General features: G+C 38.9%; 1 protein-coding gene across 2 annotated transcripts in view; it reads right to left on the reverse strand.

The window, feature by feature from the left end:
- LOC121318555 (ras-related and estrogen-regulated growth inhibitor-like) overlaps positions 1 to 16,850 on the reverse strand; it is a 40,488-nt gene extending 23,638 nt beyond the window's left edge. The window contains exons 1-2 of one of the 2 annotated variants that reach the window (XM_041255344.1): positions 16,588 to 16,850; positions 15,578 to 15,763 (exon numbers count right to left, since the gene is read on the reverse strand). In XM_041255344.1, the coding sequence (XP_041111278.1) occupies positions 15,578 to 15,638 (61 nt within the window). In that variant the 5' untranslated portion in view covers positions 15,639 to 15,763; positions 16,588 to 16,850. Of the gene's footprint in view, positions 1 to 15,577; positions 15,764 to 16,555 lie in introns of both variants that reach the window. The other variant, XM_041255343.1, reaches the window with a different exon arrangement.
- Between the last annotated feature and the right edge of the window lie 1,101 nt (positions 16,851 to 17,951).

Below are 17,951 nucleotides of genomic sequence, written 5' to 3' on the forward strand. Positions count from 1 at the left end.
AACTGACTATAGCAACAACAAAAAAAACAATGCCGAAATTATAGTCTTATTATTTCTAATTATATTCTATAATTGTTAATAGCATAACTGATAGCATGCTTATAGGTTGTTTATAATAACTTATAACAAATACCTAAACTAAAGTGTTACTGGCAAACTATGCATATTGTTTTTCTCAGGAATTACAGCTCTGCAGTACATGCATACAATTTGTGTCTTTGCTATTTTCTTATTGGTGGAAAAATATGATAAATTAATTTAAAAAAGATGTAAAAGACCGAAAACAGCATAAGGTACCAGATTTGAATGGATGCTTCCCTGCTTTCTTAGTGGAAGTCGGTTAGACATTCGCGATCAAGCACAGTGTGCTGTGTACCGCTTTTTACCACATACCGGAAAACGTCACCAGCCTTCCGCAAACATTGTTTAATGCACCCCCCCATAGCACTATTATCTGAGGCGCATTTATTTTAAACATATTCATTATACATTTCCACATTTTATCGGCACAAAAAATAAAACCTTAGGTTTCTAGGTTATTATGAGTTAACACTGTAAACTGCAAGTCCTACCTGTGTGTTAAAAAACTATTACATATACTGAAAATAAACTATGGCTATTTAAACTTAGCATAACTTTTTAAGAATGATGCTTGGTGGCACTGAGAATAACACCCGCGCTCTATCCCACTGTCTACCTTATTCACTGGGATTGTTTTGTTTAATGAAAACAAATGCATATAAATTCTGAGGAATTTTGTTTTTGGAAAACATAATTTAGGCAATGGAACCTTGACAGAGGTCTGGTAATTACTAAGATCTGCACTGAAACGGTTGTAATTACTTCTGCAGAGGTAAATACAGTATATTAGAGAAAATGCCCTTTTAGAACTAATAGCTTACTGTTTAGTTATCCTCCCTGCATCAGCACCCATGCATATAAAACACAATAATTACCTCCCTCACTTGTAAAAGCAGTTCCATTAAATCTTAAAAATAAAAGGATATTTTGAGCCCCAAAGTCAAAACCAGCCGTCACATTTGCACTGTTTCTGACCATCTTTTCTGACATTTCCAACATATAAACCACTCAATTAATGGCCTAGAGGATTATAAATAGATCTTTAGAAAACCCTGTGCTGCAGGAGAGATTTGAAAAGGTCCGGAGCTGAAAGACAGGTAATTTGTCCAAAACTGCGGAGGAAAATTGAGACGACTGCGAATGGTATTTCCCAAAGTGTCATGCCCTATTTACTAAACAATTAGAGGCAAAAATGCAGGTTGGAAAAATTCTAATTAACGAACAAATTGTGGGTCAGCACTCTGGCTGCAGCATTTTGAACCAGCTGGAGCCGATGCAGTTTAAAATCGGGAAGGCCAGCTTACAAAGCATTACAATAATCTAACTGAGATAATAACACAAGTATGAACCAGCATCTCAGCATCTTTATCAGAAAGGGCCGCAATCTGCCAATGTTCCGCAAATGGTAAAATTAGGCCTTTATAACTGAGTGGGTATCCAAACACACACATACTATATGTTTCTTTCAAAACTGCACATGAAAGGTAGACAGTGATTTGACAAGCAATATTTATGAAATTCTTTTGTCAGCTACAGGCTCGAAGTGTCTAGACCTTTCCAATATATTTTTCATAGTCTCATTTTTTTTTTTTCACTGAGGCTGCGGTTTCTACTGAAAGAGTTATACATTACTTTGATAAGACCCCTAATCTTGAGGGAGAACAGTGAATCATTTATTTATAAGATATACTGCTTTGTAGCTTTGAAGAAGAGGATTATGAAAGAATTCTTAATTCCATTTTCAACCTTAACAACCACCTAGATAGTACACATAAATAACCTGGTATTACTTAGAGTTAAGTACAATAAGTACTTCCAAAAATGCACTGTACTTGCACTTGTTTTTATAATGTATTTGATTTTGGACGAAGCTTCGACTTGGTACTGCAGGACAAAAAACACTGTGTGCGCCATTTATTATTTAAACAACAAAAATAAATAAAATGTTAAAACAATAAACACTTGCTCACAGAGTCAAATAAAAAGTGTGAAGAAAACAAATCACGAACACTAAATACAACCCTAAGGTTCGGCTGGGCAGTAGCCTTCACGGATCCTTACGCTAGTTGTTCTTTTTACTTTCTGTTTTGTTTTGTTTCTCTTGCTCTTGTTACACCTATGCAGGTGACCATCTCCCGATAGGCAACAAATTAATCACTTAATTAATTCAGGAGGTGGCCACTTTCTACTCAAGATTTTTAATTGTGGATGGGGCTTCCCATGCACACTGCAAAACAAAAGCAACAGCTCTCGCCGCAATATATTTACAAATAAATAAATCATAATGCAAACACAAAACAATAAACTGCACAGGGGTGGAGAAGTACCCTTTTCTAAAATAAATAAAATATACATTTGTTTTAAATACCAAAACAAAACTAAACAAATACATTAATTGTAGGGCTTTGTTTAGCACATTTTTTTTTTTTTTTTGCCGTTTTCCCCCCATGCTTTTCCCTGGATATACTGTGCATTTACCAAAGTTTACCCTGGTTTGCCATGTCTATTAATATGCTTTACGATATCTCTCTGTGCCTTACAATGCTTGCCTATGCTTCACCATACTCTCACTGTGCTATAGGTTGGATCTGGATTTATTTTAGGTTAATTGTAAGTAGACTAAGATAAAAAGAAAATATGCTAAAATAATTTATTTTCAATTTAAAACAATATTTTATTATCTACAGGTCCTACAACATATATTTAGCATCAATAGAAACATAACACTTATAATTGAGCATCAAAATAAACTTAACACTTACATTTGGATAGAATTCAACATCTGTTTTAGAGCAGGTGCATGACTTTTTATTGTGCTGATTAACAACTGACATCATGAAGATGCTGCAAAATTATCTGTCTATCTTGGGCAGGTGTTGTGACTCTTGGTCTCCTAGTTTGTTGTCTGTCATTGATAGAGTGTGTCTGGTTATACCGTCTCATCAGATGTGAAATTGCTAACTTGCTCTCTTGACAAATTGTGACATATTGTGCTTTTTTTCTGTGATTTTCTTTATTGCTTTTATTCAAACTTGCATTCAACAGCTGAAATCACTCCATATCCAGTGTCTCACTAATTAGGTGATTAAGTGCATATGATTCAGCGATAGTCACTCATTTTTTGTGCTCTTTAGACTTTGCAAGAACTATATTCAGGTGCTTTGCCAGTATACTGGGACAACAGCTTGACAATTTCTAAGACATTTCCATGATTTATTTCACTGCTATCTAAATCTCCCTCTCTCCTGTGCCCTCGAAATGCCCTCTGTTTATCAAGTAACTTCACAACAGCAATAATTCAGTACATCACAGCTCGTCTGTCAAAAACATCCCCTTTTCGCTTATCTAGCATGGAAGTGTTCAAGTGGGGCAACATATTGCACCCACGCTTAGACATCATAAATGCTTCAACGTTTTTTTTTTCATGAAGCTTTGATGACTCATGCTCAGATATCCTCTGGTGTACGTGTCAACAGTCATTGCAGCCATGAACAAATGAAGATTTGCAGTGTCTATCACTGTAAAATAAACATATGTTGCAAAATATATTTTCTTCTTGATGTGAATAAGACAACCATTTTCTTGCAACTCTTCTTCCATCTACGAATTTGCGTTTGTAAACAGCACAATCACATGGAATGCCATCTTTTGGCTTAACAGGGTGTGGCAGAACAAATATTAAACACACTGTTAGAATCGTTTCAACAAATGCTTTGCAGCTGCAGTTTTACTTTGCGCTTTATCCTTAAATAAATATGTAATTCTAGGCTTTCCTGTAGAAAATCGCAAAAACAGGGTGGCCATAGTGCAAATGAGAGGTCAAAAATATTGTAATACAACATTCATCATGAACAACACATTCTAACTTTGTTATAATATAATAACTGGGTCATGTTGTAATTCGCCACTATACAAGGGTGTATAGATCGTATCACGCCACTTTCCAATGAGAAAAAATAGGAGCCATACGATAACAGTGATAAAAAAAAGACTTTCAAACTAAAATCTTGTAAGCTAAGACTTACTGCATCCACCTCAATATCCATGTTGTCACCTTGTGAAATTTGCCCAACAATTACATTATGTTCGTTGCTGTTGTCTGATGCAGAAATTGTTTTAATGGCTGAAAAGATGTTGTTTACAGCTTTGCTTCCTTTTGCCGAAATCTGCAGTGGTTTTAGTTTTCTTTCCAACCCCTTTTGGTGCCCAGATTTTGGTTTTCTTTCAGCCATTTTAATTGTTATTTTTTATTTATCTGTATATTAAATTCACCATGCCAACATATTCGCCTCAACTGGGTTTATTACACGCTTCTTTATTTATTTTTTCTTCAAGCCCCTCCCCTAACACACTCTCCTCAGTTGGTGCGTGTCTGGGTCTTTATTACGGTGTTGATCTACCGGCTTCAAGTTCTTTGATCTGAGGTATAACTTAATATGAAAATTTTACGTGCCCTTCATTGTTAGAGGGCCCCCGCCAGGGTGGAGGAGGGGGGCCCACTGGGCATTTGCCCGGTGTTCCGGTAGGCCAGTCCGCCATTGCCTAACTGTATAAATGGGTACCAGCATTTGTATGTAAAATAACTAATTGTAACTCGCTTTGGAAAAAATCATCAGCCAAATAAATTTTACCACAAATAGGTGGGAGCACCATAGAGCTGACGAAAAACCCGCCCCACCAACCTTTATTTCACATACCTCAAGATAAATTCCTACCTTTATTCATAAAACTGCCCAGAACACTCGATTCCAAAGTTCCACACAACGCATCTCTCAGGTTCTTAAATCACTGCACTGGCTTCCTGTTCAATTCAGGACTGATTAAAAAATTCTGCTTTCTATTCAAAAGGCCTTCATGCTTTCGGGCCTTTGTATTCACAGGAAGTGTTGGTACCATCTTCTCCCAGTCATACCTTGAGATCATGATCTTTTGGTAGTTCCTAGAAGTCATCTAAAATCAGGAATGCTGGCACAGTCAAGTCTTTTTGATTGGTCCGTGGTTTATTGAGTTTTTATTGTAAAACGGTCCATGATGCTCTGCATGCAGAGCTCTATATAAAAGCAAACTTTATTGTAATGTATTGAACTGAATTGTATATCACCATTTTTAAAACGGTTATCTTCTACACTAGGTTTAAAAAAGTTGCCTTACTTTGCGTTACCATTTCACTTCCTGTTTCATTTCACAACAACAGCGTCTTTGAGGTGAAGGTATGTTACTAGCTGCAAAGCATGTCAGTCAATAGGAGAAGCAGCTGATTGGTTAATAAAAGGAAGTAAGGTGTTGAATGGGTGACAATGTAACTCCTCTGCTAAAAAGGAAGTATTAGACTACCTGAAAGCCACAAGCCAGAATATTTCATATGCAGTACCTTGTGTTGCCGGACAGGAAAGAAAAAAAGTTTTTGGTACAAGAAACATAACCTAGTTATAAATAAAGTAACTTTTTTCATTTAAAAAATGTGTGTGCATTACAGGGTTAATGCACATTTTCACATGTCTGTTTTGCTTCATGTTTACAAACCATTAGCTGAGATGACACTCTCCTTTAAAATAAATTTACCAGGGAGTTACTTGAGACAAAAAAAAACATCAAAACCATCAAAAGCCATCAAAACCACTGTCCACAAAGAACAATTATAAAAACAGCAACACAACCGGTTTTGTATTTTCTGTTACAATATTGTGTTGTAGCACTGAGTGGAAATATCAGGTCGACACACTGGGTGAAAAAAAGAAAGCAGATAGCTTTAAAGAAGCAAAACGGAAGAAAATCAAATATATTGAAATGGTCTATAAATCTGTAATACAAAGACCTCAACGTTAACAATAAAGGCACTGTGCATCAGTTACTAACCCCTATAAGGCTCTGATTACTAGGCGTTGCCTGCTCTGCGCTCTTACATTCCTGATGCAATCAACTACCCTCTAATCAAGACTGTATCGGCTAAGTAATGCCTTTGTAATTATTTCATCCCATTCAATTGAATGGAAAGGCAAGGGCTGGACATGAACCATAAGCCATGTGGTTCAAAGACAAAGGCCTTACCATTAAATTGAAGAGCATGCTCTGTGGCAGAGAGGTAGAGATCTGATGCTGATGTCAGTATTATTCACTGATCAGCCGCTAGGAAGAGATTAATTACTCTTTCAAATCAGGGTCCCAATGCAATAGCGGTAGGCAAAACTTTTAGTCTTAAGCACCAAATGCATAACACTCAGCTGGCGGTTCTACTGGTGTACTCTCTGAAGATTAAAGGCCTGGGTGATTCATAATTCACGCAAAGTTGTCGGAGCATCGTGAAAACTGGAGGGTACATGGAGAGTGACATGCAGAGTAAAAGTGTCTATCAAAGAGACACTCTGTGACGCATCATTAGGCGACCAGAGGGTTGTTCAATGAGGAGAACATTTAACGAGAATTGAAAAGCATGCAAAACGACAGCATTGCATGAATTACAGCATGACTAACCCTGGATATAAAGGCTGTTGAACTTGCTCGTGTAACACAGCGGAGAATGGGCACGAACTGGCGACGCTGCACATCACAAGCGAGCGTCTCCACTACAATGCAAAAGAGCCGGCTTGTCTGCATTCATGGTTTAAGAGCTTTTAACCTGACAGGGGACAGAACCTGTAACGGCAGTGTATCACACAACACTGCCCATTACACTAGCATGACAAAGATGAAGGGCTGGGTGGGGTGCAGGAATAGAGAGCAGGTTTTCCCCACTAATCCTCTTAACCTGTCCTGTCAGCACATGTCATCTCCACCGGGCTTGTTCTGCAAAAAACCCTCTCAATGGAATGCTGAGGTAAGAGCAGGAGCTTCATTTGGATTCACATCTCAGAGGAGAAACTCTGACATCCGATTCTTTATTTTTGAATGTTTGCATCCTAAATTTGTTAAGGCAACAATAAACCAAACATACTTCGTATATATATACACACACACACACACACACACACACACACACACACACACACACACACACCTATAGAAAGTTCAAAAAGTTCAAAATTCAAATTTTTCACCATTTGTTGCCTTATAGCCTGGAATTAAAATGCATTTTCTTTCATTTATCTACACATCCTACCCCACAACTTCCAAGCGAAAAAACTATTTTAGAAATTTGTATAACATGAATTAAAAATAAAAACTGAAATAGCTTGGTTGGATAAGTGTCCACCCCCTTGTAATATCAATCCTAAATTAGCTCAGGTGTAACCAATTGCCTTCAAAATCACACAACAAGTTAAGTGTTAAATTGTAGTGATTCACGTGATTTCAGAATAAATTCAGCAGTTCCTGTAGGTTCCCTCTGCTGGGTAGTGCACTTCAAAGCAAAGACTCAACCATGAGCACCAAGGTGCTTTCAGAAGAACTCTGGGACAAATTTGTTGAAAGGCACAGATCAGGGATGAGTATAAAAAAATATCAAAGGCCTTGAAAATCCCTTGGAGCATGGTGAAGATGATTATTAAGAAGTGGAAGGTGAGTGGCACCACCAAGACCCTCCAAACTGGATGACCGAGCAAGAAGGAGACTGATCAGAGAGGCTACCAAGAGGCCAATGGTAACTTTGCAAGAGCTACAGGCTTTTATTGCCAAGACTAGTCAAAGCGTGCATGTGACGACAATATCCTAAGCACTCCACAAATCTGGCCTATATGGTAGGGTGGCAAGAAGGAAGCCATTACTCAAGAAAGCCCACCATGAGATTCTGTAGCCATGTGGCAAAGGTTTTGTGGTCTGACGAAACTAAAATTTAACTTTTCGGCCTAAACGCAAATCGTTATGTTTGGCGCAAACCCAACACACCCAAAGAACACCATCCCTACTGTGAAGCATGGTGGTGGCAGCATTATGTTATTGGGATGTTTCTCTTCAGCAGGGACTGGGGCACTTGTCAGGATAGAAGGGAAAATGAATGGAGTAAAGTACAGAGAAGTCCTTGAGGAAAACCTGCTGCCCTCTGGAGGAAAGCTGAAACTGGGACGGAAGTTCACCTTTCAGCATGACAACAACCCAAAGCACACTGCAAAAGCTACATTGGAGTGGCTAAGGAACAAAAAGGTAAATGTCCTTGAGTGGCCCAGTCTGAGCCCCGACCTAAATCCAATCAAAAATTTGAGGCATGACTTGAAGATTGCTGTCCATCAACACTCACCGAGGAACTTGACAGAGCTTGGACAGTTTTGTAAAGAAGAATGGTCAAATATTGCCAAATCTAGATGTGCAAAGTTGGTAGAGACCTATCCCAACAGACTCACAGCTGTAATTGCTGCCAAAGGTGCTTCCATCAAGTATTAACTCAGGAGGGTGGAGACTTATCCCATTATGATCTTTCAGTTTTGTATTTTTAACATTTGTGAAATGTACCCATGACCATGTAATGTGCAGTTCCCCATGAGCACTGCCATTTCTTAAAGAATAGTGCAATTATACCCATTTTTTATCACTTAAAAATAAAAACAGCAAAGAGAGTTCAATGCTGTTTTGTTAGTTATTATTTTTTTTATTAACATCAGGGCTGAGGAAATTGAAATATTTCTTTTACTGGCCTTAATTTGAAAAATTAAAGAGAAACAGATTACAAGATTAATGAACAATTCTTAGGATAATGCTGACTATTTAAGCAAATGATATTCCAGGACCATAAGCTACAATATGTGAGACACTTCAGTGTATTGTTCATGTTCACTCATTAAGAAGTGAACGAGCCTGGACATTGAGCTAGTTCTGCTTAACGTGATTGAGGGTCGCCTGTGTATTCTTTTAGGTTGAAGACTGTAATTCATAGCAGTCTTCAAGATTACAGAATTCTATTGATTAGGTTTGGCCCCCTGCCATTGCCACTCTGCATAGTTCCCTGCTCACTGCAGCTGTTCCTGTTTGTAGGGCCGGAGCACACAAAGACAAATTGCTCCAGAGCCTGCAGTATAAACGTTGAGCCCAGTTCCATTTACAATAGGAAGCTCAAGCCTCCTCTGAAAACATGCAAAACCAATTTGGCAGCATATATACAGAAGAGTAATAATGTTAGTGTTACCAAATATGCTTAGTGTAGATGATTTCCCGAAACTTTAAGGGAAACTAATAAATATCTTGTACTTCCGAGGCAGTTAAAACTTCCAACAGCTCTACTGAGAGAGACAGACTCCTGGCAGCCCCTTGCTCTTAATGCTTCATTTCTTGCACTATTTTTTGGCTGCCCTCTGTTTGCAATAATAATTTCGGAAGTGCGTGCTGACAACATCTGGGCTGTACTTTAAATATAATGCAACAACAGGAAGATTTAAAAACTGTTTGAAGTCAATACATGTCTACTTACACATCATTAAAAAATTACACTGAACAAAAATATAAACTCAACATGTAAAGTGTTGGTCCCATGTTTCATGAGCTGAAGTAAAAGATCCCAGAAATTTTCCATATGCACAAAAAGCTTATTTCTGTCAAATTTGGTGCACAAATTTGTTTACATTCCTGTTAGTGAGCATTTCTCCTTTGCCAAGATAATCCATCCACCTGACAAGAGTGGCATATCAAGAAGCTGATTAAACAGCATGATCATTACACAGGTGCACCTTGTGCTGGCGACAATAAAAGGTCACTCTAAAATGTGCAGTTTTGTCACACAACACAATGCCACAGATGTCTCAAGCTTTGAGGGAGCGTGCAATTGGCAGGCTGACTGCAGGAATGTCCACCAGAGCTGTTGCCAGAGAATTGAATGTTCATTTCTCTACCATAAGCCGCCACCAATGTCGTTTTAGAGAATTTTGAAGTACGTCCAACCGGCCTCACAACCGCAGACCACATGTAACCACACCAGCCCAGGACCTCCACATCCGGCTCCTTCACCTGCGGGATCGTCTAAGACCAGCCACCCGGACAGCTGATGAAATTGTGGGTTTGCACAACCGAAGAATTTCTGCACAAACTGTAAGAAACCGTCTCAAGAAAGCTCATCTGCGTGCTCGTCATCCTCACCATGGTCTTGACCTGACTGCAGTACGGCGTCGTAACCGACTTCAGTGGGCAAATGCTCACCTTCGATGGCCACTGGCACGCTGGAGAAGTGTGCTGTTCATGGATGAATCCCGGTTTCAACTGTACCGGGCAGATGGCAGACAGCGTGTATGGCGTCGTGCGGCGAGATGATGTCAACGTTGTGAACAGTGCCCCATGGTGGCGGTGGGGTTATGGTATGGGCAGACATAAGCTATGGACAACGAACATAATTGCATTTTATCGATGGCAATTTGAATGCACAGAGATACCGTGACGAGACCCTGAGGCCCATTGTCATGCCATTCATCCGCCGCCATCACCTCATGTTTCAGGATGATAATGCACGGCCCCATGTCGCAAGGATCTGTACACAATTCCTGGAAGCTGAAAATGTCCCAGTTCTTCCATGGCCTGCATACTCACCAGACATGTCACCCACTGAGCATTTCGGGATGCTCTGGATCGACGTGTACGACAGCGTGTTCCAGTTCCCGCCAATATCCAGCAACTTCTCACAGCCATTGAAGAGAAGCGGGACAACATTCTACAGGCCATAATCAACAGCCTGCTCAACTCTATGAGAAGGAGATGTGTCGCACTGCATGAGGCAAATGGTAGTCACACCAGATACTTACTGGTTTTCTGATCCTACCTTTTTTTTAAGGTATCTATGATGCATATCTGTATAACCAGTCATGTGAAATCCATAGATTAGGGCCTAATGAATTTATTTCAATTGACTGATTTCCTTATATGAACTGTAACTCAGTAAAATATTTGAAATTGTTGCATGTTGCATTTATATTTTTGTTCAGTGTATTATGTATCTTACAATGCACTACATGTCTACATCTTCTTGAGCTATATATGTAAGTACACAATTGTTTCAGGCAAGGGTTGGGGTTAGAGTTAGGTTTAGAGTTAGGGTTTGGGTTAGGATTAGGATTATATCATGGAAAAAGATTTACACATTAAGTACATTGTAACTATGCATAAATACTATGTAAATCTCCAGTAATTAGAGACACTCATGTAAAGTGTGACCCATTACATCCATGGATACACACCCTGAGATATTGTCATGTAAGTCTTGGGGTCCCATTTCGGTACAATACAATGCAATATTCAATATGATACCATTTATAAAGTGCCTTCTGTGAAACACTTCAAAGTCCTGCATATATAAACAGGTTTTTAATCTTAATTTAAAGATTGGCACCGATGCTGAATCTCTGATGCATTTCAGCAGAGAATTCCACAGAGAGTGCAGTGCCTGAATGCCCCCTTACATCAAACCTTGCTTATATATTTATTAATAGCAATGTAGTAGTGTGTGCCCTGTTACTGAGCCAGCTGCAATGATTAATTTCTGATAAATGGCTGCTATTGCATCACTTAGCAGAGTTGCAGGGGGAATCATGAAAATGAGAAGCAATCACACCCTGCTGGTTACACCCTCCAATACACCCTCCATTACAACACCCTGCCTCAGCTCTTCTCATTTAAAACAGATCTGTGCTGCCAGTCCAGTAAAGTGCTAATACATTTACAGATAGCTGAGTAGAACATAGTCTAAACTGTGTCAATGGTAAAAAGCTCATTAATTTATGTGTGGGTTATTGGTACAGTCTTATTAATACACTGCGGAGCTGCTCAGTGCAATGCTATGGACAGCGCTGGGGGAGGTCTATTCTTAGAACTTCCAAAGGTTCTTAAAGTGACAGTGTCCCACAATTCCGTTCAACTTGACACCAAATATATGATTCTAGAGTGAGTTGTTACAACATTCTTCTGCAGTTCAGACTTCTGTGCTTTGTCAGAAACCAGACACTGTTGACTTATTGTTTTTTTCACAATACAATATAATACAGGTGGATTTCTATATAGCCCCCTTCACTCCCTGGCATCCCAGAGTGCTGTGCAAAGTTAAAAACAAAACAAGAGAGTTCACATGTACAATACACTCCAGCTACAACCAATTATATAAAAGCACATTCAAAAAGGTATATTTTCAATTTAGACTTAAAAGAATCCAGTGTTTCAACCTGCCTAATGTCAACCGGAATCAAGTTTCACAAACGAGCACAAATTTTTTTAATGATATCTGGTGCTACACTAGTTTATCTAAATTTATTTTATAAAGATGACTTTATGACATCTATTTGGATGACATCTATTTGCCAAATAAAGAACAACATATGAAGGATTTGGAGGCAGTGTTTTACACCCTTCACAAAGCAAACCTGACCCTTAACATGGATTAATGTCATTTCTTTAAGTCCAATTTGAAGTTCTTGGGGCAAGAAAGGGGTGTCCATTGACCAGGAGAAGATATGTGCCATCCGTGACTACCCTGTGCCATCAAACCTCAAGGAGCTGCAGAGGTTTCTGGGACTTGTAGGGTGATATCACAAATTTATTCCCCGATTTGAGGACATTGCTGCACCTCTTAATAATCTCAAGAGAAAGGGGGTAGAGAGGAATTGGTCAGATGGGTGCCAAGCATGGAAAAGCTGAAATTTGCTTTACAGTCTTCACCAGTTCTTGCCCATCCAGACCTCACCATGCCATTTAGAGTATACACTGATGCTAGTAATGCAGAGCTTGGGGCTGTGCTGGTCCAAGGAAACGCTGACACAGAACACATGGTTGCCTATGCATTGCATATTCTTACCAAAACTGAGGTGAATTACTCCACTCCAAAACAGAGAAAGTCAACTCCTGAATCTATATAGTCAGCCTCGCTGCTTCACTGTAGCGTTAATGATAGTACTCGTTTGTAGAAGAAACACTGTGTACAAAAAAAGCTATCAAAATAATCATACGCTCTTGCAATGAAAACAACGTGAATAAAAAATTATTATGAACTCCCATATGGCAACCGGAACAGCAGACAGGTAAGAAAAGAAGGCTTCCTAAAACTCCCACTCCCGATGAATAAATATGCTCCAAAAAGGGCGTGACTAAATAGGACCAGCCAATGTAATTACAGACCTTCCACCATTTGTTTTTTTCTTCTTATATTATTTGAACAACGAATAAAGGGAATCAAATTTAATGCCTGGCCGGACTTTCTGTCTTACAATAAGTACTGTCACTGTGACGAATATACACCCCACACATATATATATATATATATATATATATATATATAATATATATATATATATATATATATATATATATATATATATATAAATCAATATACTATTACCACGATGTATCAAATAGATATTTAAAACAACTGCAGGTAAAGTCTACTTCTATAGACCTCTACCACGAGGGGTTTATCTAAATTTCTGTTTGCCGTCCATGCTTTCAGATGAAGATGCAGATGCAGATCTGGAGAATGAGATTGTCCCCACCCCGTCAATAACTTATTTCCTGTCGTTACCCAACTAGCTGCTTACCCAACTAACTGACATGTTTTCAGCCAGTAACATGACCCAGAAGACAATGACCTAGGCAGTGCAAGTGTAAAAGATTTCCTGAGAATAATGCCTGTGTAAGGGGCAGTGTTGTGTGATGTCAGCTCTTTTGCACAGCGGTTAAAATGCTCGCGTGCAGTCGGCGGGGTCACAGGTCACAGGTTTAAAAGTGCACATTTCATACCCATGGGCTATATTTTCAAAGCATTTACTACAGTCTTGAATTAACTCCTATTTTTTGAAAGAGGTCAAAGTTAATTTTTACAAAACTAGAAGCAAACAACTGTGTTATATATGTATTTGTTTGTCATTTTGGAACATTAACATGACTTTGTGAAACTCTTTGAAAATATGGCCCTGTGTAGCGAATGGAAGTGCAGAACAGGTGATTTAGATGGAATATTTTATGAACTGAAATCATGGGGATGTGATGGCGGTTGATTAAAGGCACAGCTCTCAAAGGCAATTAAATCTTTCGTTATGAAAATTAAAGTTTCAGAATGTAAATCATTTTTTCCTCTTCCTGATTCTGAAGCTGAGGGAACACAAAGCGACTTTGTGGAGACTAGGTTTCAGGCCATTGCATGGCACACCAGGGGAGAGTTGGGGTTTGAAATAGCAAAGTTGCCTCAAACTATCACTCAGACCATGTACTGTGCTTCACAGGCACCCTTGTTCCTTTATTACATCATTGATACAGTGTTTACATACTGCAGCCAATAGACTGGAATGCAAGGCTATAGGAAGTTATCATAAGAACCTAATTTGAAAAATAAACCAGTCCTAGTCATCTGACGAGAATAATACAAAAAAAACCATTACTGCATTACTGTACAGGGAAGGACTGTCAAGCTTATCCCATGATGGAATGGAATGAGCTATGAGCGCAGGTTAAAGAATGAAACCTCTTCAGACTAGAGGGGACCTGAGTTTATAAAAAGCAGAAACCATATAGATAAAGCTATTTGTTCTGGTCCAATCCCTGTGCGCTTGTAGCACAATGTGGGAGATTTCTATGACAGCCTTTAAATTGGTAACATTTGCCCCCTCTAGTGGTCATTCGTCAAATAGATAATTCCGTGCCTACGGTGACACATTTACATTATATATGTATGTACTACCTGAAGTGCCCGCCGTTGCACAGGGAAATTCAATATTTCATGCATGACAAATTGGGGAACTGTAGCATAATGGTTTCCTGTAAGTTGCCCATCTTGGGTGTCGCACAATGCGCTCGGACCCCTTTCCCTTTTTTAGCTTTTTTTTTTTTTTTTTTTAATTTTTGTTCTTTTTATTTATTTATTTTTTTGGTTTTGTGGGTTTCTTTAATTTGAGATACATCACTACTGTGATCCAGCAATGGGGTTACTAAATAAAGTACCCCGGGAGTCGAAATTTTGGATCCAAACATAGCCCTCGACTTTCCCCTGGATGAAAGTGGAGGCCATGCAAAGTTTGGTTGCACTGGATCCTGCGGGGTCTGAATGCATAAAGGAACAAACAGACAGACAAACTTTCTTTCTTTATATATATATATATATATATATATATATATATATATATATATATATATATATATATATATATATATATATATATCACACACACCATAAACAAGATAGATAGATAGATAGATAGATAGATAGATAGATAGATAGATAGATAGATAGATAGATAGACAGACATATTCACAACACATATTGCCATCATCCTTTTTTGAGGACAGTGTAATTAGTCATGCCTGTAATCAGACCAGTGAAATTTCAGGCCGCCTATGAAGTTCAACACATACAAAATGGAGCTTTATCATCACTATGAGTAGGTCAAACCAAGGAATGTGTTAGACTTAAGGTGTGCAGTTAACAAAATTAGAGTAAGTTACAACAACAGTATAGTTAAAGAGAAAATTAAAACAGGTAGATTTAAAAATGCTTCAACAAATTACAAAGTAGTCCTCAAATGAGGACAATGGCACTTAATAGGTTAAGGGAGGAACGGTTTATCAGATAGTGACATTTAATTCCAGAATACAGACACAAAAAACAACCTACCTGATTTTCCTACTCCAGCTCTGCCAAAGACCGCTATCTTCACCTCGGCGCACTTCGCCATTGCCACAGGAAGGGTTATCAACGAAAATCCGAACGTGGAACCACAGCGCCAGGGACTCGACAGATTCCTCAATAGTCCACCTGCTCCTATTTCAGAGTTTCATTTCTAACTCCGCTCGTATTATTCTGTAAATACACAACATTTAAAACAAATAAGAATAATTTGTGTTCAACTGTTAGTGCCGTTACCATAATAATTACTCGTTTAAACTGAGTTTGTTTCTAGAGAATAAATTTCAGTGGATTGCCTGGCACACCAGGGGCGACTGTGCAGATTTGCCTTAAACTAGTGTAGGTCTCCCTGATAAAGTGGCTTCGTGTTCCCGCAGCTTTACTGCCAGTGACACATACGTTTTGATTCTCTACACCCCCTATACACACACACACACACACACACACACACACACACACACACACACACACACAGCGCATTAAAACTATAGTAGTAATAATAGTTTGTGTTGTTAATAATAATAATAATAATAATAATAATAATAATAATAATAATAACAGCGCAGTTTAATTCGTAAGCAGTGCAACAGGTGTGAATGCTCCTGTCTGATTCCGCGTAACTAACCGCCCCGTGGATCTGCATACCAAACAGCATCTTTAAACGTAAAGCGTGCCGGGACTACTGCATCACGAGAAAGGTTAAACACATCAATAATCTCAGAAATGTTTCATATATTCAACAAGAATAAAAAGAAGAAAGAAAAACAGTAAGTATATGCAGAAGGGAAGAGTATACAAACAGATCCTGTATTACAAATTTAAATTAAACCGCTGTACATAACTATGATGTGGAATTAGCTATCATATATGAGCATAACAAAAATACTTTAGTTTTGAAATTTCAACAGAGAAAGGAAAACAAATTAATATGTGCTCATTCACAGCCTAAATTGCAATAATACTAACAATACTCGCCCGCAGTTGAGCGCTGGTCGGACCTGCTTCTGCCGGTGATTGCACAGCAGCCTGGGTGTATAGCTCTGCAAATTACTGAGGAAAACCTCGCTGCCTTGTGTGCTTCAGAGTATATCACAGCCCAACGCTAACGGGGGTTCTCTGTAGCTTGCAGAGGATCTTACACAATACCCGACTCGACTCCTCCAGTCAAATCGCACAAGATGAAGAGCGCACTACAAACAGTCTTTTGTTGTGACGCAGACGGTGTGTCAGGGTTTTAGCTAGCAGATGGCGTTGAATTATATATAATGCTATACTGTTTATGATTTTAGTAATACAGGACCAGAGACAGTACAGGCTCCTTGAGCTCAGGGGAACCCCTTGTGGATATCATGTAAATTCCCTGACAGTGTTTGGGATTTCCACTGTCTATCTACACAGTTATACAGTGCCTATATACATTTTGTTGTGTCAGTGCCTCAGAGTTTCATGCATTTAAATAAGGATTTTTTTCCACTTATCTACACACCATACTCCACACTGTTAAGGGGGAAAAAGTGTTTATACTGTATATATTAAAAATACAAAACTGGAAGATCATAATGGGATAAGTCTCCACCCTCCTGAGTTAATACTTGATGGAAGCACCTTTGGCAGCAATTACAGCTGTGAGTCTGTTAGATAGGTCTCTACCAACTTTGCACATCTAGATTTGGCAATATTTGACCATTCTTCTTTACAAAACTGTTCAAGCTCTGTCAAGTTCATTGGGGAGAATTGATGGACAGCAATCTTCAAGTCATGCCACAAATTTTCAATTGGATTTAGGTTGGGGCTCTGACTGGGCCACTCAAGGACATTTACCTTTTTGTACTTTAGCCACTCCAGTGTAGCTTTTGCTGTGTGCTTTGGGTCGTTGTCATGCTTAAAGGTGAACTTCCATCCCAGTTTCAGCTTTCTTGCAGAGAGCAGCAGGTTTTCCTCAAGGACTTCTCTGCACTTTGCTCCATTCATTTTCCCTTCTATCCTGACAAGTGCCCTAGTCCCTGCTGATGAGAAACATCCCCATATCATGATGCTGCCACCATCATACTTCACAGTAGGGATCACCGTTCTTTGGGTGGTCATCCAGCTTGGAGGGGCAGCAGGATCTTGGTGGTGCCATATACCTTCCACTTCTTAATAATCGTCTTGATCGTGCTCCAAGGGATATTCAAGGCCTTTGATATTTTTTATACCCATCCCCAAATCTGTGACTTTCAACAACTTTGTCCCAGAGTTCTTTTGAAAACGCTTTGGTGCTTATGGTCGAGTCTTTGCTTTAAAATGCACTACCCAGCAGAGGGAACCTACAGGAACTGCTGAATTTATCCTGAAATCATGTGAATCACTACAAGTTAACACA

This window comes from Polyodon spathula, chromosome 7 (assembly GCF_017654505.1).
Source record: "Polyodon spathula isolate WHYD16114869_AA chromosome 7, ASM1765450v1, whole genome shotgun sequence".
Taxonomy (NCBI): domain Eukaryota; kingdom Metazoa; phylum Chordata; class Actinopteri; order Acipenseriformes; family Polyodontidae; genus Polyodon; species Polyodon spathula.